Source organism: Pantherophis guttatus, chromosome 1, assembly GCF_059756535.1.
Source record: "Pantherophis guttatus breed Tessera chromosome 1, ASM5975653v1, whole genome shotgun sequence".
Lineage (NCBI taxonomy): Eukaryota > Metazoa > Chordata > Lepidosauria > Squamata > Colubridae > Pantherophis > Pantherophis guttatus.
The window spans coordinates 201,046,963-201,071,483 of NC_142063.1; the positions used below are offsets into that span (position 1 = coordinate 201,046,963).

At 39.4% G+C, this 24,521-nt stretch overlaps 1 protein-coding gene across 1 annotated transcript in view; it reads left to right on the forward strand.

Annotated features, from left to right (window-relative positions):
• Positions 1-24,119, forward strand: part of FERMT1 (FERM domain containing kindlin 1) — a 42,080-nt gene extending 17,961 nt beyond the window's left edge. The window contains exons 7-15 of the mRNA XM_034432336.3: positions 169-276; positions 10,334-10,465; positions 11,786-11,835; positions 13,612-13,736; positions 15,070-15,176; positions 16,172-16,393; positions 18,003-18,127; positions 20,061-20,202; positions 22,653-24,119. Coding sequence (XP_034288227.2) covers positions 169-276; positions 10,334-10,465; positions 11,786-11,835; positions 13,612-13,736; positions 15,070-15,176; positions 16,172-16,393; positions 18,003-18,127; positions 20,061-20,202; positions 22,653-22,826 — 1,185 coding nt within the window. The 3' untranslated portion in view covers positions 22,827-24,119. The remainder of the gene's footprint in view (positions 1-168; positions 277-10,333; positions 10,466-11,785; positions 11,836-13,611; positions 13,737-15,069; positions 15,177-16,171; positions 16,394-18,002; positions 18,128-20,060; positions 20,203-22,652) is intronic.
• The last annotated feature ends 402 nt before the right edge of the window (positions 24,120-24,521 follow it).

The window sequence follows — 24,521 nt, forward strand, 5'->3', positions numbered from 1 at the left end:
CTCATCCTTCAGGTCTTCCAATGGTGTGTCCTTCTTTGCTGAAACCGAGTACAAAATGTTTTAAAGGACTGTGCTGTATATCTGGAGGTAGTTAAGGCTGTTTAACTGTTGGACCTATGGCAAAGTCTGCTTATTCCTAATGCAACCTGATATTGCTTCTCTTGGCAGTATGATGCAGTACGAATTCATCAGCTATATGAGCAAGCCCGCTGGGCTATTCTGCTGGAAGAAATAGACTGCACTGAAGAAGAAACCTTCATTTTTGCTGCATTGCAGGTACGTACTTGTTACAAAACCAGTTTTTTCTGTTTGAAGCAGTCACCTGCCAGTACATGAACACCTAGGGAGCAGGGCCTTGGATTGATTGTTCCAAGTGAGACCTTTCCCCCGCCTTTCTTCAAAAAAGTGATAAACTAGTTTGCTATTTCAAATTCTGTTTACACATATGTCAATGATTAACGGAGGATGTTTGATGAGGCGGCTAATTCTTCAAATGTTGTAGAACAAAGCAAATATTGAATTGTGTTATCTCCCAAATGCAAAACATAGATACAATCCCATTTCCAAATGATGAGAAAATATCATTAATCCCCAAAGTGTGAAATGTTGAGTTTTGAGTTTGATAAGAGTCCGTCCTCAGATCAGATGTTTAAACAAAAGGACAGAAGGCCCTTTTGCGCATTTATTAACCAGGTTTAGTTGTTTTCAGATCAGTTCTTCAAATATAAACCCAAACAATAATTAAATGACTGCAATTCTCTGCATGTCTAATTGGACAACAGCCACAAGGAATTAAATGGGATTTTATACTCCAAAAGAGTTTATGGGATTATCTCCTAAAGGTTCCTGCACAAACTTCATTTTCATTGAGTATGCATGGCAAAGTTCTATAGGAAAGAAATTATTTGGATGAATTGCTATAACTCACATATTTATGGAGTAGAATGACCTTGTATACTATTTGGAATATTACTTTCCTGCTCTTTATCTGTATTCCCTTTTGTTCACCATTTTTTTTCTTTTTCTTTTGTTAATTTAAATTTATATAAATTATAATTTATAACATCCATATGAAATTTGGATGTTATAAATTTCATACCATTAAAAACCCTTGCCAACCAAACCTCTGGGAATTTTTGGTAATTTAGTTTTTTGTAAATACCTTGCCACTTTATCCTCTTCTATCACATCTTTCTTGTATAGTCGTGTATAGTATTCCTGTATTATTTCCCCCATCTCTTTGTTTCCAAATCTACTTTGTCCTTGATGATCAATTAATTGCGTTATTTTCCTTGATTCTCTTTCTTTGTTCAATTTATAAGTTAACCATCTGCCAGGTTTATTTGCATTTTCAAAATAGTTCTGTTTAGCAATTCTTATTTTTTGCGCTAATTCTTCCTTCTCCAGTAGATCCATTTTGTGCTTTATGTATTCATTTTAATTTTTACATCTTTCTTATATGGATCTTTCTGGAGTTCTTTTTCAAGTCTTTTATGATCATCTCTCAAAGCTTTAAGGGTTTGTCTTTTCTTCACATTTCTTTTCCATGTATAATCAATAATTAATCCTCTAGCAAAGGCTTTCATTGTATCCCAACGGTTTTGTATTGATGTTTCTTTCTTATTCTCCTTGAAAAAAAAGTCCAATTCTCGTTTCATTTAATTCATTTCAATTAATTCCACCATCAAAATTCTGCCTTCTGGATCAGCATATTTCTGTTCAGCCGTAAGTGTATTTCTAATGCACAGAGCAATACCTCTTTTTTTACTTTGCGCCAATGATAAAAAAGTTTTACCAAGTTTTGGTTTAATCAGTAATTGTTCGTGTTGCTTTTTAATATGCACTTCCTGTAAACAAATTATATCAAATTTTAATTTTTCTAATTTATGAAATACTGTTCTTCTTTTGTTGGCCGAATTAAGTCCATTTATATTTATTGAGATTAATTTCCTTTCATCCGTATTCATACTTTATAATTAGGTTTTGTTGCTCTAGTTGTTCTGGCTTCACGTTGCTCTTTGTATTCTATGACTCTGCCCACAGCTTTTTCTGTTTCTTCCAGCGTTATCAATTCCTCTTCCGCAGGTTTTATTGGGGCTAGCGTTGCTTGAGCTTCAACTTCCATATCAACATCAGTCTCTTTAAGAGCTTCCTCGTAGAAAGCTCTTGCCTTATCAATTGTATTCAGTCTGTATCTTTGAGAGTTCCATGTTAAGCCTACTCCCTCTGGAAACAACCATCTGTAGTTAATCCCTTTTTGCAACAAAACTTTAGTCAAGAATTGATATTTCCTTCTTATCTCTCTCACTTTCCTTGGAATTTGTCTCAAAACTGTAACTTCCTTCCCTTTGTATTCCAAAGCCTTATCACGAGCAGCCTGTAGAATCTGTGTCTTAATTGATTTCTTAGTAAATCTTATATGTACTTCTCTTGGAAGCTTATTGTGCATTGCATATCCAGTGTAAACTCGATAAATTTCATCAATTCCTTCTATCATCTTCTCTTTAGTTACTTCTAAGGCCTCAGCTAAGATTGTATTCATAATCTCAGCAAGATCCTCCCCTTTTTCTTCTGCAACATTTTGAAATCTTAAGTAGAATTCTGCTTTGTCCATTTCCCATCCAATTAAGCCAGATGTTCCTTGTTTGACCTCTCCGAGTCTATTCTCAATTTCCTTCATTTTTTCTTCTTTTTGGCCATCTTTTTCCTCCAATTTAACCAGTCTTTCTTCATATTTCATCATTGTTTGTTGTATGCTAACCACCTTTTCATCAGTTTTAAGTAACTGTTGCTCCATCCTTTGTTGTTGTTTTTCCATTCTTTGAAGTGTTTGTAAAATCATTTGTGTCGTCTCTTTCTCTTTCTCTTGCTATAACATTGTCTGAATGGAGCGTTGGCCTCCAGAAGGTGATGAAGATGGTGTAGTCGCTGCAGCTCCCACCGTCGCTACTTTCTTGCTCATGTTGGAATTGGCTAAATTCACTTTGAGTTCAAGAAATATTTAAGGGGTCCCACTAAACAATGGGGCAGGGAAAAAAAATAGAAAAAAACTAGGGGAAAAAGGGAAAAAGAGAAAAGAGGAAACAAATATTAAAAGGAAAAAAAATTAATCCAATTCTTCATGTTCTTCCAAAGACCCTAATCCAAAAGGAGGGAAAAAGTGTATGTATGTATGTATGTATGTATGTATGTATGTATGTATGTATGTATAGGAAGAGACAAAAAATTGAAATGCTCCTCCAAATAAAAAGCCAAGAAAATAAATAAATAAATAAATAAATTAACAATTAACAATTAACAATACTTCTTCAGGCTCTTGAGTGCCTTAATCCAATATTTGTATATAAATCAAGAAAAAGGGAAAAAAAGAAAAAAACAATAGCAACAAAGAGAAAAGAAAAAAAATTAGTTCTTCAAATCCTTTATGTCCAGAGAATCTACAGGGAGTGATTTTTCCTTTTGCTTCTTTCCAAGCCACACATCTCACTGGAGTTAAGATAGTTACTCAACAAAGAAGTAAAAAGAAAATAGAAAATAAATTCAGGGCCTTCCAGTATATTCCCAGGCTTTAACAATTTAAATAGAAGAGCACCTGTGTAAACAGCGTTCAGTAACTCTTCAGTCTCTGTATTTGTTTTGACTACAATATATCCTTTCTTCTGCAACAAAATTTCTCTTCCAGTGGGTGGCAGCACTACACACTCCCCTAATTCTCCTATCCTTATAAGGGAAGGGGGAAAACAAAGAAAAAAGAGAAAAGAAAAACTTTCTTTTAAGTAGCCCAAAAATAAAAGAAATGGTCACAGTCCAAATGCATCAACTCAAGAGATATTATAAACCAAGATCCACAAGTTCCAAAAATGTCAAGAGTGTCCCAATTCTGCTTTCCTGCTTTCAATCCAGTCCAGTTATCCAAAACGGAAATAAGACAATTAAGTAATTTCAAGTCTTTTAAAATATGTACTTGGGAAAAATAAAATCAATCCAAAATAGGTTCGCTGCTCCTCTTCATTTACTGCCCATCATAGTCCCATGCATTAATAAGGGTGTTCTTAGTAGAAAAGAAAGTAAAAGTTTCTCACCGATCTAATTACTGTCATTCCAATCTTCCTTCCTGAAGTTGCCCCAGCCTCTGCAGCCTAACGGCTGCTGCTCCGCTGCTGGAAAAAGGGCTTTCCCGGCTCAACCAGGGACTTAGCGATATCCCTGGGAGCCTCGGAACGTGCCCTCCACTACCACAGTCAAAGCAAGACTGAGTGGTCCAGTTCGGACCGTCCAGCAGTGGAGTTTCTCGGCGGAGTTTCAAGAGCCCTAGAAACCCCGCGCATCTCGCCGCAACGCCAACTTCCGGTCTTCAAAAATTGTATTTAGCCTTTGATTTCTTTTATTGCCATACAAATCTAAATAAATCTTTTTATCCTTCTGTAAAAGGTGCATCATTTTTCAAAACTACAGTAGTATGAAATAAAAGCATCGTTCTAGATTATTCATTTTTATCATCGAAATTCTTCCAATGATACTTGCAGTTTTTCCATCAATAGAAAATTCCTTCAGCTTTTCCATTAATATATCTAATCTTCCCAAGGGATTTTCACCTATTAAACCCAAATTGTCAGCAAATGCCCCTAATTTATATCCTTTTTTTTTACTCTCACCCCGATTATTCTCTCATCCTGTCTTATATCTGTCAGGTTTCGATGCTATCTCAAAATAAATGAGCTGACAATATCATTTATACAAGTGGTGAAAATTAGCAACATTGTCTTCTTTTTTGTATCTCACAGGTTTAAGTCAATTCACCATTGTCTGTAATTTGTGCTGCTTGTGATATAAAGATAGTATATAACCCATTTAATAGTTATTTCCAAAATCCATTCTTCCAAAATTTTAAACATAATAATTTAATTCAAATTCAAACTGCTGAACTGCCAATCTTTTGATTGACAAGCTGTAAAAAGGGACGTGGTGGTTCAGTGGCTAAGACGCTGTGTTTGTCGATCGAAAGATCGGCAGTTCATCGGTTCAAATCCCTAGTGCCGCGTAACGGGGTGAGCTCCCGTTACTTGGCCCAGCTTCTGCCAACCTAGCAGTAAAAAATGCAAGTAGAAAAATAGGGACCACCTTTGGTGGGAAAGTAACAGCGTTCCGTGCGCCTTTGGCATTTAGTCATACTGGCCACATGACCATGGAGACGTCTTCAGACAGTGCTGGTTCTTCGGCTTTGAAACGGAGATGAGCACCGCCCCCTAGAGTCAGGAACAACTTGCACATATGTGCGAGGGGAACCTTTACCTTTACCTTTAGTATATTAAAATTGTTTCTGGTATATGTCCCTTATCTGATTTTGAGACAGAAAACCACATCTATTTTTATGTATAAAGTCCTACAAAGTGCTTTTCATTCGTTCAATAATACCATAATAAATAACTTAAAGTTACTGTTCAGTAAAGAAATTATTATTATTATTATTATTATTATTGTTATTGTTATTATTATTATTATTATTAATTTAATTTGTATACCGCCCTTCTCCCAAGGGGACTCAGGGCGGTGAACAGCCAAAATTAAAATACATACAATACAAAAGTTAAGATAATTAAAAAAGATTAAATCAATCGGCCTCCCATTTTAAAACCCCAAGTCTATAAAATTTTTAAAATCCCATTAAAAACCCTTTAGGCTAGGCCGGCTTGCTGGAATAAATAAGTCTTCAGGGCCTTACAGAAGGTCCGGAGGTCCGGGATCAGTCGTATTCCAGGAGGTAGCTCATTCCACAGGGCAGGTGCCCCCACAGAGAAGGCTCTCCCCCTGGGGGCCACCAGCCAACATTGCTTGACCAACGGCACCCCGAGGAGGCCCTCTCTGTGAGAGCGTATTGGCCGGTGGGAGGTTATCGGTAGCAGCAGGCGGTCTTGTAAGTACCCTGGCCGTAAGCCATGGAGTGCTTTAAAGATGAGAACCAACACCTTAAAGCGTACCCGGAAGACCACCAGGAGCCAGTGCAGCTCACGCAGGAGAGGTGTTACATGGGAGCACCACGTCGCTCCCATAATCACCCGCGCGTCCGCATTCTGGACAAGTTGGAGGCTCCGGGTGCTCCTCAAGGGGAGCCCCATGTAGAGAGCATTGCAGTAGTCCAGGCGAGACATGACGAGGGCATAGGTGACTATGTATAAGGAGTCCCGATCCAGAAAGGGGCACAACTGGCGTATCAGGCAAACCTGATTGGTTCATCAATTGGTTCATCAATAATTATCAATTGGTTGATGATGATTATTATTTTTTGGTAAAGTAGTACCTTGATACAACCTTTGGAAAAAAATGATAAACTCTTAGCTGGAAAAGGGATTTCCAGAAAGTTGGAAAGGACATTTTTTCCTTTAAAGATCTATCTTCCTCTTGTAACCAGTGAGAAAGTGATAAACTTCCTTCAGATAAACTTATGCCTGTTCTTTCTGTCCATCCTTTGCATAAATAAATAGATGTAGAAATGAAGAGGGGGAGAGAAGAGAAAGAAAAAGAGAAGGTGAAAGAATGGATGAGATTAAGGAAACTCAAACTAGAATGAGAACCCTGGAAAAACAATACAAACATTTGGCTGCAAAATGCTGGCAGGATCTCAGCGTTCTCTAAGTGGGATACAGGATCCACTGATTCTGCCTTGGAAACAGAATCTAAAGAGTGGGGAGATGCAAAAGAAAAGAAAAAAAGAGGCCATATAATATATATTGTTTCTGTTTCAGATGGATTGCCCCTTTCTTTTTTATGCATGGGGAACACACTAGCCCAGGGGTCAGCAACCCGCGGCTCTGGAGCCGCATGTGGCTCTTTCATCCCTCTGCTGCAGCTCCCTGTCGCTGGTCGGCTCCACAGTTGATAGGGCTTTCAGTTAGGACAGGTAAAGGAAAAAGGACGCTATGCTAGGAGGAGACTCTATGGTGGAGGAATCAGACTTCTGGTCAGCTCCAGAATTGAATAGGAGGCTTCCGGTTAGGACCTTTGTGGCTCTGAGTATTTAAGGTTGCCGACCCCTGCACTAGCCCAAGTGTTTAGTAAGAGTACTAGAAGAATCAGTGCAAAAGGTCCTTCTCACTAGCAAGCCTGTTAGAACATATCTTTTTATATATATAAAAAAAAAACAAGCTTTATTAGGTTTTTTCCCTCCCCCCACATTCACCCACATCTTTTTTGAACAGAGTATTTTGGCCATATCTTATCTTATACAATTTATCAAATTCAAATACATTTTACTCAATTACAATTTTTGCCACAATTTTCTTTTTTCCCTTTTTTTAATCATATCTCAATATTTCTTTGCTTACTTATATAAACAGCATCTTCATTCGCCCTCAAATTCTAATTTTCCTGCTTATTCATATTTATTCTCTTTTATTTTTTAACCATTCATTCTTTATCTTAGTATATTTATATATGTTCAGGGTTGCCTTTCTTCCATTTCATCTTTTTTGTTGTACAGCAATCTTTCTTCTCAATCCTGCCATCTCCCTCTCTTCTTTCCTTCTTACTTTCTTTTTCCCTCCTCTCCTGCTCCTCTCTACTTCCCCTTCCTTTCTCCTTCTCCTCCTTTCTTCCACCCTGTCTAGCCCTCTCTTTTACTCTGATTTCCCCTCTCTTCCTTCCTCCCCTCTCTTCCATCCCTCTCTCTTCTCCCCTTCTCTTCCATCCCTCTACTCCTCTTTCATCTCTCTCTATTGCTGTATTCATTTTCAATTTAATATTTTCCACTGTGGTGTCCAGGCAACCCCGATCTTTCTCATTTATTAAAAAATATTACTCAAAATTCCCCTACTCTTTTTAATTATTAACAAATATTTCAACTTAGTGCATTTTTTCCTTGAAACCTTTGTTAAAATAATCTTCCAACCCTTGCTTTTTTCCCTTTCATTTTTTTTCACATTTCATCTACTGATCTATTTTACATTAAACAGTATTTTCACATATAATTTCTACAACTAACATTAACATATTAATATTTTCACTGACTCTTAACCATTTTTTTAAACTCTCCACAATCCCACTTCTTGATGCTTTTCTCCCTTTTTCCCATTCCCTTACAAGTATGACATTTAAATCATTTTTTAACATTTCAATTTCATTCAATTTTACATTCAAATTCAATTTTCTGTCTTAGTTTCAATTAATCCTTATGTTACTATTTGTTTCTCTCCATTTAGTGCTTCCTCCAATATCATTCTTTCTTTCACGTTGCATCTACTGGTATATTTTCCATTTAACAACATTTTCACATATAATTTCTACAACTAACATCCTTCTCTTTATTAACAAATTAACATTTTCACTGACTCTTAACCATTTTCTCTTAGACTCTCCACAGTTCCATTTCTTGATGCTTTCCTTCCTTTCTCCCATTCCCTTACCTTCTTCTTTTTCCTTTTCTTATTTCTACCCTTCAGCCTCTTTTCTTTAATTTGAACTCTGTTAATTTTCCTTCTCAATCTTTCCCCATTTATTTCTCTTCTTTTCATATTTGAGATGTAGTTTCCCTTATCTATTTTTATTCTGTCACTGTTAAACTCAGTGTAATCATCTTTATCTTTATTTTCAATTGTTTCCTTTTCAATATTATCTCCTTGTTTCTTTTGCTTCTCATTCATCTTTTCTCTCTCTTTTTTTTGCATTCTAACCAATCCTCTGCCTCCTTATTTCCCTTAAATGCTTCTCTTGTTTTTTGAAACATCTCCCTCAGTATCTCATATTCATCCTCCCAATTCTCCATATTTTCAATTAAAAAGGTTAGGATTTTTAAATTTGTTCTTTTCATTTACATATACTTCAGGTTTCAAAGTCCCTATAATGTCCTTTTTTTTAAATGTCCAATTCAAATATTCACTTGAGCCAACACAATTTCAATCTTTATCCTTCACTTCTGTTTAATCTTGGTTCAGCTGCATGAATATGTACTCCCACGTCTCTTTCTCACGCTCTTCCCACCAGCAGATTTCTTTCTCCAATTCACAAATCTTCTAGTAACAGGGTATCCATTTTGTAATCCACAAAAACGCTTACTTTCTCTTTTCCAAATTAAATCCTTTTGCTTTTTAAAAAGTGCTTTTTTGCCTCCTTCTTCCTTGTCTTTTTTTTTTCCTTTCAAAATCCAATTTTAAGTCCAGGTGGAAGATTCCTTTTAGGGCTTTAGGTTTGATTTTAAAGTTCCTCTTTTTTCCCACTCCGCTTAAGTTCCTCCATGCCAATTAGCTGCCAATTTATCGCTGGGATTTCTTTAAGCTATTAAAAGTTTTTTTTCCTTTTTACCTGTGAGTTGGCCAATTACTCACCCGATAACAATACTCTGTTCAAAACTCCGCTCCTGCACATCTCTTAGTCTGGTTGCCCCAGCTTGTAGCGGATGTAATGACCGCTTCCCCTACCGCCGGGTCAAAGAGCTGCCTCCGACTGTTCGAGGAACTTGCCTGTTCCTCTTGATCTTCCAAGACGCCTCTCTCTTTCCCCCGTTCCTACAAGACGGTTCTGGTCCGAAGACACACACACACCCCCGACAGTGGTTTGTCTGCCTGGGTTTTCACGAAGCTCAACGGAGCTTCACTATTTCCCAGCTAGTGTCGCCGTGACGCTTCCGGTTTAGAACATATCTTGTTGGAGAAGCTGAAAGAGCTGCTTGCATAAGGATGATTTTCCCTGCTTCTCTTAGCAGCTACCATATGTTTTGCTGGATAGAAAATTCTAGGCTAGGTTAAAACAAAACCATCAGAGTTGTGGTGGCACAATGGTTAGAATGCAGTACTGCAGGCTAATTCTGCTAATTGTCAACTGCCAGCAGTTCAGCAATTTGATTCCCACCAGCTCAAGGTTGACTCAGCCTTCCATCCTTCCAAGGTCGGTAAAGTGAGGACCCGGATTGTTGGGGACAATTAGAGAGGCCTGTAAAGCACTGTGAAGCAGTATATAAGACTATTGCTATCTTATTTGGTCTGTTTTAACTTTTTGTATGAATAGCTTTTAGCCTTTCCGAAAGTATAATCAACCAGGAATGATTTGATTTCGATAAATACATCATTCAGCAACCTGGAGTAAAATTAGGATTGACAGTCTATTACTGAGATGCTGTAAATACCTAATACTGTAAAAAAAGAGAAGAAGGATCAAATTGATAAAAACATAATTGCTTCCATTGCCTTTTATACATGTGATGAGTCAGAATATACTAAACAAACGGAAAGGCTAAACAAATTTCATTGTAAAGATTTTACTATTAACTTCTCAGCTTGTTTCCTACATATGAAATCAACAAGTTTACCAGATACCATCTGGGTATCTTTTCCCTTGACTGCAGTACCATATCAGTAAGATGACCTTATCAACAGGATCCAAAGACTTCACGGTTGAGAGTGAAACCGACGAAGTGGAAGCAGCACTTTCCAATCTGGAAATAACACTAGAAGGCGGAAGGTCAGAGAGCCTATTGGTATGTCATTCCCTTCCTTTGGGCACGGAGTCAAGGTAACATTCAGGGTGTAGGAAATTAGGCTACACTCACTTTATCAATGAGCATATTTCCCACTGTACCTGGTAGGCCAGGATGGACATCCTATGCAGAGGCGGGTTTCAAAACCCATCACTACCAGTTCACTCATGGGCATTCACGCAACTGTGCATTCTGCACATGCGCAGAAGCATACGGTGTGTGGGCAGAGCCTCCCGCCACCACCGCTAACCGGTAGCAACCCACCACTAATCCTATGGCCCTCTGGATGTTGATGAATTGCAACATCCACTATCAATGCCTGCTTGGGGTAAAGAGAATTAGAGTTCAACAGTATCTGGATATATGTACAGGTGGTCCTCAACTTACAACAGTTTATTTAGTGACCATTCAAGGTTACGACACTGAAAAATGTGACATGACCATTTTTCACTGTTACAACTTTTGCAGTATCCCCATGATCATTTGATCAAAATTCAGATGCTTGGCAACTGGTTCATATTTACAACCATTAATTTGTCCCAAGGTGATGTGATAGTCTTTTGAGATCTTTTCACAAGCAAAGTCAGTGGGGAAGCCAGATTCACTTAACATCCGGGTGTACTAACTTATCAACTGCATTGATTCACTTAACAACTGTGGCAAGGAAAGTCGTGAAATGGGGCACAACTCACTTAACAAATGTCTCACTTAACAACAGACATTTTGGGCTTGATTGTGGTCGTAAGTCGAGGACTACCGTACAATATCTCTTTAACCCAAGAGGTGGGGAACCTTATTATGATATTATCACTCTTCTCTAATTCTGCTTTTCAGGTATTTTTTGTACAGGGTACTTTGTGCCTAATTTCTGATTCACCTGAGATTTTAAGAGATATCAAACTTTTTTTCAATATTGTATCATTTCAGGGGAACATAGCTTTTGGCTATTTCCTATCTCCCAAATTTAGATTTGTGGGGTTTTTTTGGAAATAAACATTTACATTTATCTGCAATTGATTGCTGAATTGGGCTTAAAAGTGTGGGGGGAAAACAAATAGCAAATTAGCAACCATAATATGTAACAGTAACAGAGTTGGAAGGGACCTTGGAGGTCAGCTAGTCCAATCCCCTGCTCATGCAGGAGACCTGTAGTAGGGATACGCACCGCCAAACTGCTTACCTTTCTGATCGACAAGCTCAGTATCTTAGCCACTGAGCCACCGCACCAACTATGAAACCATAATGTGGGCCAATCATTGACATGCAATTGAAAGTATCTAGCTATGCCTTGTTACTAGCATATTTCTTGGTTCTCCATAGGAGGATATCACAGACATTCCAAAGCTTGCTGATAACCTCAAATTATTTAGGTAAGGAAAAGGAGCAATGCTAACCACCCATATATATTGAACGATGTTGTTTACTTTAGCATATTTTGTTGTGTTTCGTTACACTGAATTTTGAAAGCAATCAATATCCCAAATCTCAAAATTCGAGATGATATTTTATCAGGATCGTTTCAGTTGAATTGGAAATTGATTTAATATGTCTCCATAAGCCATCCTTCATATAAGAACCACTCCCAAGGCGGTTCACAAGATTAAAATAACATCATCACAATAAAACTCAATGATTAAACCCATTAAAATACCACTGCATGAAAAACGAGTGAATTTGTGTCTTCATAAAGAACTGAATGACTTACTTGAAATCTTTCAGGAAAGCAGTCTTTGTACATGAAGACGTAAAATGAATAACCAAGATATTTCACAATTCAGTGTTTTGTGGAAATAGAAGAGGGGGCAGGTGATAAAATGCACATTACGATATTACAATACAGGTAGTTCTCGACTTAAACAGCAGTTCACTTAGTAACTGTTCGAAGTTACAACGGCACTAAAAAAAGTGACTTATGACCGCTTTTCACACTTATGACCCTTGTAGTATTGCCATGGTCATGTGATCAAAATCCAGATGCTGGGGAACTGTCTCACATTTATGACAGTTGCAGGGTCCCGGGATCATGCGATCAGCTTTTGCGACCTTCTGACAAGCAAAGTCAATGGGAAAGCCAGGTTCACTTAACAACCGTGTTACTAATTTAACAACTGCAGTGATTCACTTCACAACTGTGGCAAGAAAGGTCGTAAAATGGGGCAAAATTCACTTAACAAATGTTTCCCTTAGCAACAACAATTTTGGACTCAGTTGTGGTTGTAAGTCAAGGACTACCTGTACAAGCTCCACAATTTCTATACTTTTACCTGTACTGAGAAGTAAACTCAATGTTTTGTTTTGTTTTGGGGGGGGGATGCCACTGTAGTTTCTACTAGCCCCCTGTAATTTGCTTCTCTCTGATAAAGCAGCAAAAACTGAGGAACACGTAGCATATTTTTCAGAGTATAAGACGCACCTTAGTTTTTGGGGAGGAAAATGGGGGGGAGGATTCTGCCTTACCAGGTATTCATCTGGCTAGTGCCAGCACATTAGTTCACTCGCTGGTTTGGAATGGAATGGAATGGAATGGAATGGAATGGAATGGAATGGAATGGAATGGAATGGAATGGAATTCTTTATTGGCCAAGTGTGATTGGACACACAAGGAATTTGTCTTGGTGCATACGCTCTCGGTGTACATAAAAGAAAAGATACATTCGTCAAGAATCATAAGGTACAACACTTAATGATAGTCATAGGGAACTTTTGAGGTTGGGGCTGGTTGGGGCTGTGCTTCTAAAAGCACAGCTGATCGTCGGAGGGAGCAGCAATTAGAAAAGCAGGCAAAGCACAGAAGATCGCTTTGCTCCCATTGGGGCTGAAAAACAGCTTCAAAAGCACAGCTGATCCTCAGAGGGAGCTCCAGTAACTAAAGCAGGGAAAGCGCGGAAGGGGTAAGAGAAGGCAGTAGCTGTTCCGGGTAGCCATTTTGGGCATCGTGCGGGGTTACATTGGGAGTATAAGACACACCCAAATTTTCAGCCTCTTTTAGGAGGGAAAAAAGTGTCTTATACTACGAAAAATACGGTACTTCTGAATGAGACAACTACATGGACTTTCATAATATATGGGAAATAAAACTTTGCCAAAAGGGTTGACAAATATTCTCATTAGAACAGAGACTTGATGAAGCAATTCTTTATTTGCAGATCCAAAAAGCTGGTGCTGAAAGCCTTCAAGCAATATTGGTTTGTCTTTAAAGACACATCCGTGTCTTACTTTAAAAACAAAGAAGCTGAACATGGAGAACCTATCGAGAAGCTTAACCTAAGAGGTAGAAGCTGATATTTTCATACAGCATCTTATGAAGTGCGGTTGCATCTACAGAGATCTAGCACAATAAGCCTTTTTGTTCTTTGTTTATATGTCTGAGTACACACGGACATGCACGTGTGTGCACACGCATAGACACATATTAATCTGTCTTTATACAGTATTTACCGTATCCTATTTTTGTACAGTCGGGAGTGTTTTGGTCTCATTTACTGCCAAATATCCAAAGGATGGTAATCATTATGACATTGTTTCCCACATAATATGTGCCGAAGTGCAGATACCACTGCCATGAGTGAAGATGAGGAACACATTTATTTTTATTTATTTATTTATTTATTTTATTTATTTTTATATGCTGCCCTTCTCCGGAGACTCAGGGCGGCTTACAATGTGTTAAGTAATAGCCTTCATACTTTTGTATATTTTATACAAAGTCAGCTTTTTGCCCCCACAAACGGGGTCCTCATTTTACCCACCTTAGAAAGGATGGAAGGCTGAGTCGACCTTGAGCCTGGTGAGAATTGAACTCGCAGTAATTGCAGGCAGCTGGATGTTAAATGCTGCCTTAGTAGGAGGCATTAGCCTCCTACGCCACTCAGGCTCCTTCCTGAAAGCCATGAAAGCCACATACCTCTGTGATTTACATTTCTGGCCACAAAAATTATATTACATATCTTCACAGAAATTGTGCCAGGCTTTTGCTGCCCTGAGTTCTCAAACTATGCCAACATTAGTGATCAATGGGAAGCAATGATGAAATCCCACTGGTGCAAATGCTCTGTGTGTATTGCAAATACCATCTTGATCATCCAATTATGACATGCTTCAATGTCACTTATGTTTGTTTGGGGAAAGGTCGTTCCAGCACCAGTCCTCTATCATTTTAAACACATCAGATGAAGATGTATTACTGATCAGATGACGATTAATAAGCATCACGGTCCCCTTTGAAAGTAAATAGTATCAGCTAAGGCTGAATGCACACCAGAATAAAATTACTTTGGTCTGCAAGCTTACGTCTATCCTCTTAACTGCAGTGGTCCCCAATCTTGCCGGCAGCAGGGTGCGGGGGGGAGGGGATAGTTTTGCATGCACAAATGGAGTTTCACATGCTCACCTGCTGCTCCCAACGGTGCACAGATCGCTACCAGACTGGGGGTTGGGGACCTCTGCCTTAGTGATAAGTAATAATTAATCATTTACCTTTGTAAAATTGTCCTTATTACTTTTTTTTATATGCTATTTGTTCTCCCTGCCTTTCTCATGCATTGTTCTTAAATGAAGATGAAACGTAAGCTTACATGTAAATTCTCTTCTGTTTTGTTGTTCAGGATGTGAAATTGTCCCAGATGTAAGTGTGTCAGGGAAAAAATATGGGATTAAATTACTCATCCCAGTTGCCGATGGAATGAATGAAATACATTTGAGGTGTAATGATGTGAGTAACAAAACAGCTGAATGAACCTATTGTGTCCACAGAGGAGGGGTATTAATGTGCTTTTTGTGCATTGTATTGCCCCTTGGGAAACCTTATTAAGGTCCAGGTGCTTGGCTGGCATTTCAGTGCATTGCAAACCCACACAGTGCATAAAAATTCCCAGCTATTTGTGCACGGAAATAAAACAAAGCTTGTATAGAAAGAAAGAAAAAAACAATGAACCAAACCCCAGGTTGCCTTGCATATATATCCCCCTACTTGCCTCCATTCTTGAGAGGGGATTTTTGTCTAAAAGTCTGTGTCAAGAGCTACTTTGCCAAACAATTCTGTAAATTTGTCAGCATTTGTCCTTTGCCTCATATGACCTTCCTGGCTGAAAAACTTGTGAAACTCAGCTTCCCTCCCTAAAGTCATTAACGTCTGGCAGTTCCACTGACAGGACAATAAGGCTTTCTCAGCCAACAGTGTAGGTTTGCCATTGCCTTGTTTGGGCTATATTTTGTGTGGCCTACAGCCCTGGGATTTCCTCAGGCTCTCCCAAAATGGACTGGTGGGGGTGGAGGGAAATTAAAGGACAAAGGAAATCTAAGAGTTTTGGTACGTCAGTGAGGAGGAAAAAAACAATTCAATATTTTCTATACACATATTTTATATAGATAATATAAAGATAATAAAGAAAAATGGTGAGAAGTGGAAAAATATATTTAAAAAATGAGAAAGCTTCCCCTTTGAACTTCTGAAGAAGAGATGGGATAGAAGTTTAATAAACAAATTAGGCTGATGAAGTGTTATTGTCTATGGCAGGGGTTTCCAACCTTAGCAACTTTAAGACTTGTGGACTTCAACTCCTAGAATTCTGGGATGCTTTTTGAACAGAAGCCTGTGTTGAAGTTAACCAAAGCATTTCAAATTATTGCAGCTAGGCAATGTGAGTAGAAATTGGTGCCAGATTTTTTTTTCCCCCTTAATATCTCTCATTGGACTGTTTGTTGCAGGAAGAGCAGTATGCCAGATGGATGGCTGCTTGTGCATTGGCTTCCAAAGGAAAAACAATGGCAGACAGTTCTTACCAATCTGAGGTGCATAACATCCTATCGCTCCTGAAAATGAAAAGCAGAACAGCTGCACCCCAAGAAGTTTCGGATGTAGAAAGCATGGACGTGAAACCGGAATGCTTCATCTCACCACGATATGCTAAGAAATATAAATCTAAGCAGGTAAATGTGGAGCCAAAGACAATACAGGAAGAGCTGGATCTTGGGCCCATTGCAGGGGACATACTCAAACTGACTCATGTCTAATTGGTAGAGGATTCTTGTTTAATACATCAAAAGGTGAATTTCAAGGAGTATGTTTCTTACAGCAAAATCTACAAGTAAAATCTGAAGAGACAGCATGAACCTATAAATAGAATATTGGACCTGAATTTAGAAGATAGGAATTCTGCCCAAAATTGCTTTTCCCTGATCTCAGTGTATTGATTCTGTGTAATTGTTCTTCTGTGTTTTTGCATCTGCAGTAGGATAATAAAGGAAGAAGAAGAGATACATTAAACTCTTCCATTTTCAGAAGTTCTCATCTTCTGCCTTTTCAACCAAAAAAGATTCTGGCTAGCAGGAGCTGAGGAAATAAATAATCCTGTAATTTACCCCAGAAACTCCCAATTCAGAATCTCCCCCCCAAAAAATGGCAGTAGAACAGCAGTTTACAGAATTCATCAATAGTCATATCTTGCATGTTTGCAGTTGCAAATCCCACTAAGTGTACTGGAGCAAAAAAGGTTTACTGAGCAGAAGTGCACAAAGCAGTCCAAGAAGCTAAAAGAAAACTAATTGTTCAAACCATTTGATGAATGTGATAACCACAATTAAACTCTGTTATTAATTAATCTATAGGTAGTTTAGTCTAGTGGTTAAGGCACAAGTCTAGAAAGCAACACACAGTGAATTAAAGTCCCACCTTAGCCATAAAAGCCAGCTGGGTGACCTTGGGCCTGTCATTCTCCCACCTTAGGTAATAGGATTGTTATCGTGAGGAAAATAGGAGGAGAAAGGTCGGTTGGATATGTTCACTGCCTTGAGTTATTTGTGAAAATAAAGGCGGGATATGAATGAATGAATGAATGAATGAATGAATGAATGAATGAATGAATGAATGCGAAATTACTATTGTATACAAAAAATACCGGTATGTATATATATTACCTCTTACTACCAACTAGGTTTATGGCCAACCATACATATTACAATGCAGCCCTTAAATCAACAGTGACCCCCAACCTTTTGGGCACCAGGGATACCTGTTCCATGGAGAGAGGTTTTTCCACGGACTGGAAGGGGTGTGGTTTCGTTTGTTGCCTGCATGTTTGTTTGCATGACCGGGTTTCTGGCATGCCGCGAACCGGTGCCAGTCCACAGATTGAGGGTTGGGGACCCCTGCTCTTAAATACTGGATGCCATTCTTGAATTTCTGCTAGGAAGAGAAGAAAGTGATGGGAAAATTGGCACAGCTGCTTGTCACCCAAGTGGCAGAGGTGCTGTTGTAGCTAGAATATCATTTCCACTCACCTGTGCAAAGAAAGGAGGAGAGGAAGAGCCAAGATAAAGGGTGTCCATGGTGATGGAGTTGCTAGGAATTTCACATCCTGTATTGACATCCTCAGAGTTCCCCCATTGTGTTCTGTACTCGGTATTTGGTTTGACTCCTTAAAACAGCAGAGTAGTAAAGTAGCAAAAGTTATGTGGTCCAAGCTTTTTGACTATTTGAATGCTGCTTGTTCATTTCTACTTCAGTTAAACCTGTGCTTTCTTTTCCACGTTTCCCTAGTTAGCTGCTCGCATTCTAGAAGCACATCACAACATCATTCACCTGCCTCTTATGGAAGCCAAACTGAGGTTTATCCAGGCATGGCAATCACTTCCAGAATTCGGCTTATCCTATTATGTTGTAAGGTAATTCTGGCGTTCCTCTGCCGCTAAATTTTTATAGAAGAGTACTGCTTAGAACCCTTTTAACTACTTTCGTTTTGACTACAGAAATGGCCTTTTTTGGGGGGGGTGGAATACATTTTAGGTTTGGAAGCCTTTTTAAAATCACTGTTCTATGTACAGGTACAGTAATCCTCAGGTTATAACTGTAATTGAGGCCAGAATTTCTAACTAAGCAAAACCATCATTAAATCAAACATCATGTGACTGCACTGTTTAACAATGGCAATTCCAGCAGTCCCAGATGCAGTTGTTAGTGAGGAGCAGGGTAGTCATTAAACAAGGACCTTACATGACCACAACTTGTGACTTCTGGATGAATTCCCCATTGATTTTTTTTTCTTGGAAGCCAGCTGGCAATCAAGTCTCCTGCCTCCCAAAAGATTCAAGCCATCCATGGCTTGGTCCCTCCCAGACATGAGCCTCGATTCTTTTAAAGCGAAGGATATTTTCAGGAGATCACTGAGCCAGAAGAGGCTGACTTGTTTCCCCTGCCCTTCATGAACTATCTCTGCACAGCATGGTTGAAATGAAGAACCTTCTGTATTCCACTGCAACCATCTATCAGATGCCATCATTCCCACAGGACATTCCTCTCTGTCCTCAGCACCATTGTTGTCTTCTTCCTTCTCCTCACTTTTGCCTCGCCTTTCTTCCATGGGGCTCACCAACACTGGCCATCCTCAAGCCCCATAGGGCCTCTGTTGGAAATGGGTTTGCCCTCACCATCACCCCCATCCCTCACCGCTACCTCTGAACCCAACTGACAGAACTCCTCTCTGTGGGCCTTAAGGCCAACCAACGTTGGAAGGCCCAGAGGAGCAGAAAGGAGATAATGCTGAGAAGAGGAAGAAGGTGGATATGCCAGGGAGAAAAATGAGGAGGAAGATCCATTGGTGGTGGTGGTGGTGGTGGTGGCAGAATATAGTGGCGTCTTCATGTCAGTCATGATCACATGACCATAGGGATACTGCAACAACTGGACCTCTAAGAACCAGTTATAAGTCCAACTTTTTCAGCACCTTCATTACCGTGAATGGTTGCTAAACAGATGGTCCCAAACCAAGGACTACCTGTAACCCTTTTTCTGGCTTCAGTGACAGCTCTTAATAACCACATGAATAGATTTTCTTCAGGATGGCCTGCCTCAATCTGGCCCTTCAGGGTTAACAAGCATAATGTAATATCATCTGGATTAACTTTTTTTTAAAAAAAAAGCCATTCTGAAAATTATCTGCTCAGATAGTTATTTTCCCAAGTATGTTTAGTAGTTCTATATTTGGCCAGTAGAGGGAAGCACAGTGTATGATGTGAAGTCAGCAATAAATGCTTGGATTCTCTTAAAAATTCTATTTGCTTCAAGCCATATTTGCTCCTTATTGGTTGTATTGGTTGCTCCTTATTTGTAATGAAAGGAACAATAAGTTTCTATAGTATCCCTGTAAAGGAAGAGAAGGATAGGAAAGAAGTTCCTTCTGCTGCACCTCATAACTTGCCGTTCACCATCTTGCACTGGAGCAACTGATGATTGACAGGACTGCACCCTTCCCTGCTTCCTCCCTTCTTCCATCTCAGCAGTAGCTTCCACTGGGATGGCACTATAGTCAGTCCTTTCCACTAGTGCTCATGGGGAAGTTTTTCCGATTTGAATTTAGATGCTCACTGGAGGTTTTTAAGAAGTCACTTATCTGAAATGTTATAGTTTCTCCAGCTTGAGCAGGGGGCTGGACTAGAAGACCTCCAAGGTCCCTTCCAGATTCTATTCTATTCTATTCTATTCTATTCTATTCTATTCTATTCTATTCTATTCTATTCTATTCTAATGCATATGGGAATAATTACTTGGAGAAACAGAAAGCAATTGGTTGGATTTTTTTCTTTCTCTTCTTTCCCTTAGATTTAAAGGAAGCAAGAAGGATGATCTTTTGGGGATTTCTTATAACAGGCTGATTAGGATAGACACAGCTACTGGTGACCCAATTACAACCTGGAGGTATTCAAATATGAAACAATGGAACGTGAACTGGGAGATACGGCAGGTAAATATGAAATGTTTCCCAGATGGCAACCATTTCTGATCTGTTGATACTTGATTAAAATTTCTTCACCTGAGAAATAGTTGACTGAAGAATTGCAAAATATTTTGTTTAAGGGTAGTGGAAGAAAAGTTCTCTGGAGCAGAGAAGAGAACAAGTTGTATCTAGAAAATGGGATGGGTGGAAACATATATTCTCCTTCCCTTGAACACAACCTTTACAAGCTGTTTTATTGGTTGAGAAGGGGCTCTGCTGACAGAAAATGCTTCTTATCTGATTTTCAAGAAGAATTTTCCCTCAGGCCTCTTCTCTAAAGACAACCTTACTTTAGCATTTGTTGTTGCCATCAAGTCACACCTACCACAAGTGCTTGGCAACTGGGACATGTTGTGGGTTCATGTGATTGCCATTTGCCACCTTTCCAGCCAATAAGAAAAGTCAATGGGAGAAACTGGATTTGCTAAATGACTGTATGGTTTGCTTAACAACTGTAGTGATTCACTTAACAACTGTGGCAAAAAAAATGGTCACAAAATCACAAAAACTCAATAATTGCCTTGCTTAGCAGTGGAAATTCTGGTCCAATTGTGGTTATAAACCAAGGACTATCCAAATGGACAAACGTATCCTTTGGATCATCTGAAGAGTTAAGCAACTGTAAAAGAAAGTCTCTTTTGAGGTATCTTTTTCTATGCCTGCCTTCCAGAGGGGTAAATTCTAGGCAACAAGCTAAATCAAATGCCATCACCCAGCCCCATATGTGACTGCTTATGAATAGTAATATGCTATGAATTAGCATCTCCATTAATATATGTAATAGGCCTCAGTGGTTCCCCATATGACCTAAATCAGGGGTGTCAAACTCAATTTCATTGAGGGCTGGATCAGCATTATGGTCACCCTCAAAGGCCAGGTGGGCGTGGCTGGGTGGACGTGACCAACTCAATATCACTCACGTCAAGGGGCACTTGCGATGGGCCAGACAAGGCTGGGAGGGATGATCCAGGGTGAGTGCCAAAGCCTGGGGGGACAGAAGAGCATCAGTGCTTGAGCGCAGCTGGGGAGGGTGCTGGGGGGGAGTTGAATGGTGCTGGGGAACAGTGGGGGAGCAGCCAAACTGCCTTTTCGGTTTTAGGCTGGAGTCCAGGCACAGAAGCAAGAGAGAGGTCAAAATGTGAAGCCCCCGCCCACTGCTGCCTGCCCATTTCCTATTTTCACTCCCCCTCCCCATTGCAGTTCATGCAGTTTGGCTGCCCCTCCCACCGCGCCCCAGCACTGTTCGACCTCCCAGGTACCCTCCCCAGCTGCGCGCAAGCACCAATGCTCTGCAAGACCCCCCTCAGGCATCAGAAACACACGCGATCAAGCAGCCTTTGCTTGCCACTTCCCAAGCCCTTCCCAGCCCCGCTTCTCCGAGGGGGCACCCGGCCACGCTTACCTCCTCCTCGAGGCTTCTGCTGCTGTCACTGCCACCTCGAGATGAAGTGAGGCGAGACCAGGCAATGTCAGGCAGGACCAGGCTGGGGCAAGGCATGACAAGGCGAATGAGCTGCACATGCGCAGAGGGAGCACCCAGCTGGGCCAGGCTGAGGCAGCAGGGGGCAGTCCCTCGCCATTTCCAGGCCAGCCTCGCGGGCCAGATCTAACCTCCTCACGGTCTGAATTCGGCCCACGGGCCTTGTGTTTGACACCCCTGGCCTAAATGATTTCTCATCATTGTTATCAACCAAAATGTATTTCTGCATTTGGGATAAAGTTTCAGAATAAAGTTTATGTTTCGAATTAGGATGAAACTAAGCATTATAGAGAAAAGGCATACAAATGACCCCCCAAGGTTTGATTTTTATCTATTGAGTTGCAATATTGCAGGAAAAGTTGCCAATGTCGAAAAAGGGGGAAATCACCACAGAAACATACATTTTAAAAGGCCTATGATGATGCTGGTTATAGCAGGTACATGATAAATCCCAGGAAACTGAGTCATGAGTCCATTCAAAATTATCCTTTCAAAGCTGATTTTTCTCCCTGCAGGGAGGGGAAAAAAACAAGAGTCTTTCCTGGAAAGTGTAGAAAGATTGAAGGAGGGAGGTTTTAAGTCAGCAGGCCCAACAGGGAATAGGATTAAACAGCTTCTCCTTTTTGCTACTTCTGATGCTTGGTGGAAAATGAACAAGGAAAGCTTTTCCCTGGAAAACAATATTTTAGAAAGTGAACCATTAGCCATTTCTCGACCTCAGCAACATTAAAGACATGTGGAACAACTCCCAGAATGCTGGTTAGGGGAATGCTGGAAGTTCAGGTCCACACATCTTAAAGTTTCTGAGGTTGAGAAACACTGTATTGGGATATATCAAATTTAACCCTATGGTGTTTGTGCCCCACGTGATTCTTTTTACACTAATGAATATAGAGCAGTAAGTACTTTTGGTATTTCAATTGTCTTTCCCCTTCAGGTTGCCATTGAGTTCGATCAGAATGTATCTATTGCATTTGCTTGCCTGAGTGCAAATTGCAAAGTGGTTCATGAATACATTGGCGGCTATATTTTCCTGTCAACCCGTTCCAAAGACCAGAATGAGACGTTGGATGAAGACTTGTTCCATAAATTAACTGGTGGAAGGGAATGAAAGGAAACCAGAAGCTTTTTCTGGACTGAATAGAAGGGCCAGAGGTGATGGTGCTCGCTTAGATGGCTCCTTAGTACCTCCTGCCTGATTCTGTTAATAAAAATTGATAAAGAGGAAGCAGGGATATTGCGAAGCAAAGCATCAGCCTTTGGCATCAAGATGGAGAGCTTTTCACGTTCTGATCAAAAATCAATCTTCTCTTCCATGACCATTGGGGGGCGTGGCGTGATGGTGGAAAGAGACAGAATTATAAATGGAAGATTGTCAGATGGAGCCTTCACAAAATTCCATGAATAAGGCAACTAATTGGATAACGGAAGTCTCTTCTGAAAATATTCTAGCTTTATTTTTTTGTCCATGAAACCCAAAAGGAAAGCTTCTGGTTTCAATTTTATATTTATTTTAAGAATTTTCTGAAGTAAAAGGTATTTCTTTTTAAAAAAGAAAACATTCTTGCGTGCCAATCTGTCAAACTTTGGAGCGCAGTCCAGTTGCCGCTTACTGTCCTCACTGTCCAGTCAGTGAAATTCATTGTTCTAAAGAGAGCTGCCTGCTGCCCAACCAGTCTTCATGCAACACAAATAATGTACTTATGGGAAGTATATTCTTGGAAATAATGTTTATCCTTGGCACTAATCTGGAGCACCGGAGAAGAAAAACTAACCCAAACTCAAAGCATGTCCTGCTTTCAAAAGAGCTTATGGAAATAGAATGTCTTTGGAAGCTTATTCTTACAGTTACAGGAATTCTTGAGCCAACTTGTTTCACAGTGTGTTGTAGACTTTCATTAGTGTTAATAGATTGTCTTAGACCAGGGGTCTCCAAACGTGGCAACTTTAAGACTTGTGGACTTCAACTATCAGAATTCCTCAGCCAGCAAAGCTTATGGGAGAGGTGAGTGAGTGTAAACATGTGTAGAATGAAAAATCAATTTGCTTATTTTCAGCATCATAAGTTTGCCTTGCTGTAAATTGGATTTCTTATGACTGGCTTTGAACACTATAGCAGCCATTTTGTAAATATTTTGCAGGGAGACTTTTTCAAAATTCTAAACGTATCATCTGCTGCAAAGAGAATCCAGTTCATTTTAATCAAAGTGGCTTTTGTTTTGTTCCTACTGTATATCATATTTTTGTCCTTTTTCAATTATCATTTTCTTTTACTATAAAATCCTTCAGCAGTTTCTGAATTTTGCAGATTTTGTAGAATAATGATTAAAATTAGCTTTATTAAGGTTTTGCTATGTTTTAGCTGCAATCCTTTAAAATAAATTCTAAAATGTTTTTAAACTGTTTCAATAGTTTGGGCATTTTATTTCAATTACTAGCGATAAAGTTGATAAAATTGTAAACTGAGGGACGGGGGATTTGATACTGAGGATTTATAAGGTAACTTGCTGTATCAAATACGATCTGGAATCTTTTCCACTTCTGTTAATATTCCCATCATTTTTTTTGAGATTGTCAGCTTCAGGATTTTACTTAGTAAGCATATAGTTTTGTCCTTTTATCTCCAGAGAGTTATTTGGGATAATAAGATAATTGAAATCCAAAGAGGTACTCTACTGCTACATTCCCACAAAACAAATGAAACTGTCACAGAAGTTACGCCGTTTGAATTTATACAAACAAAAGTCTACAAACCAGAAGTGTATAAACTTGGATCTTTTTTAATAGCTTCTTTTTTATTTTCTTG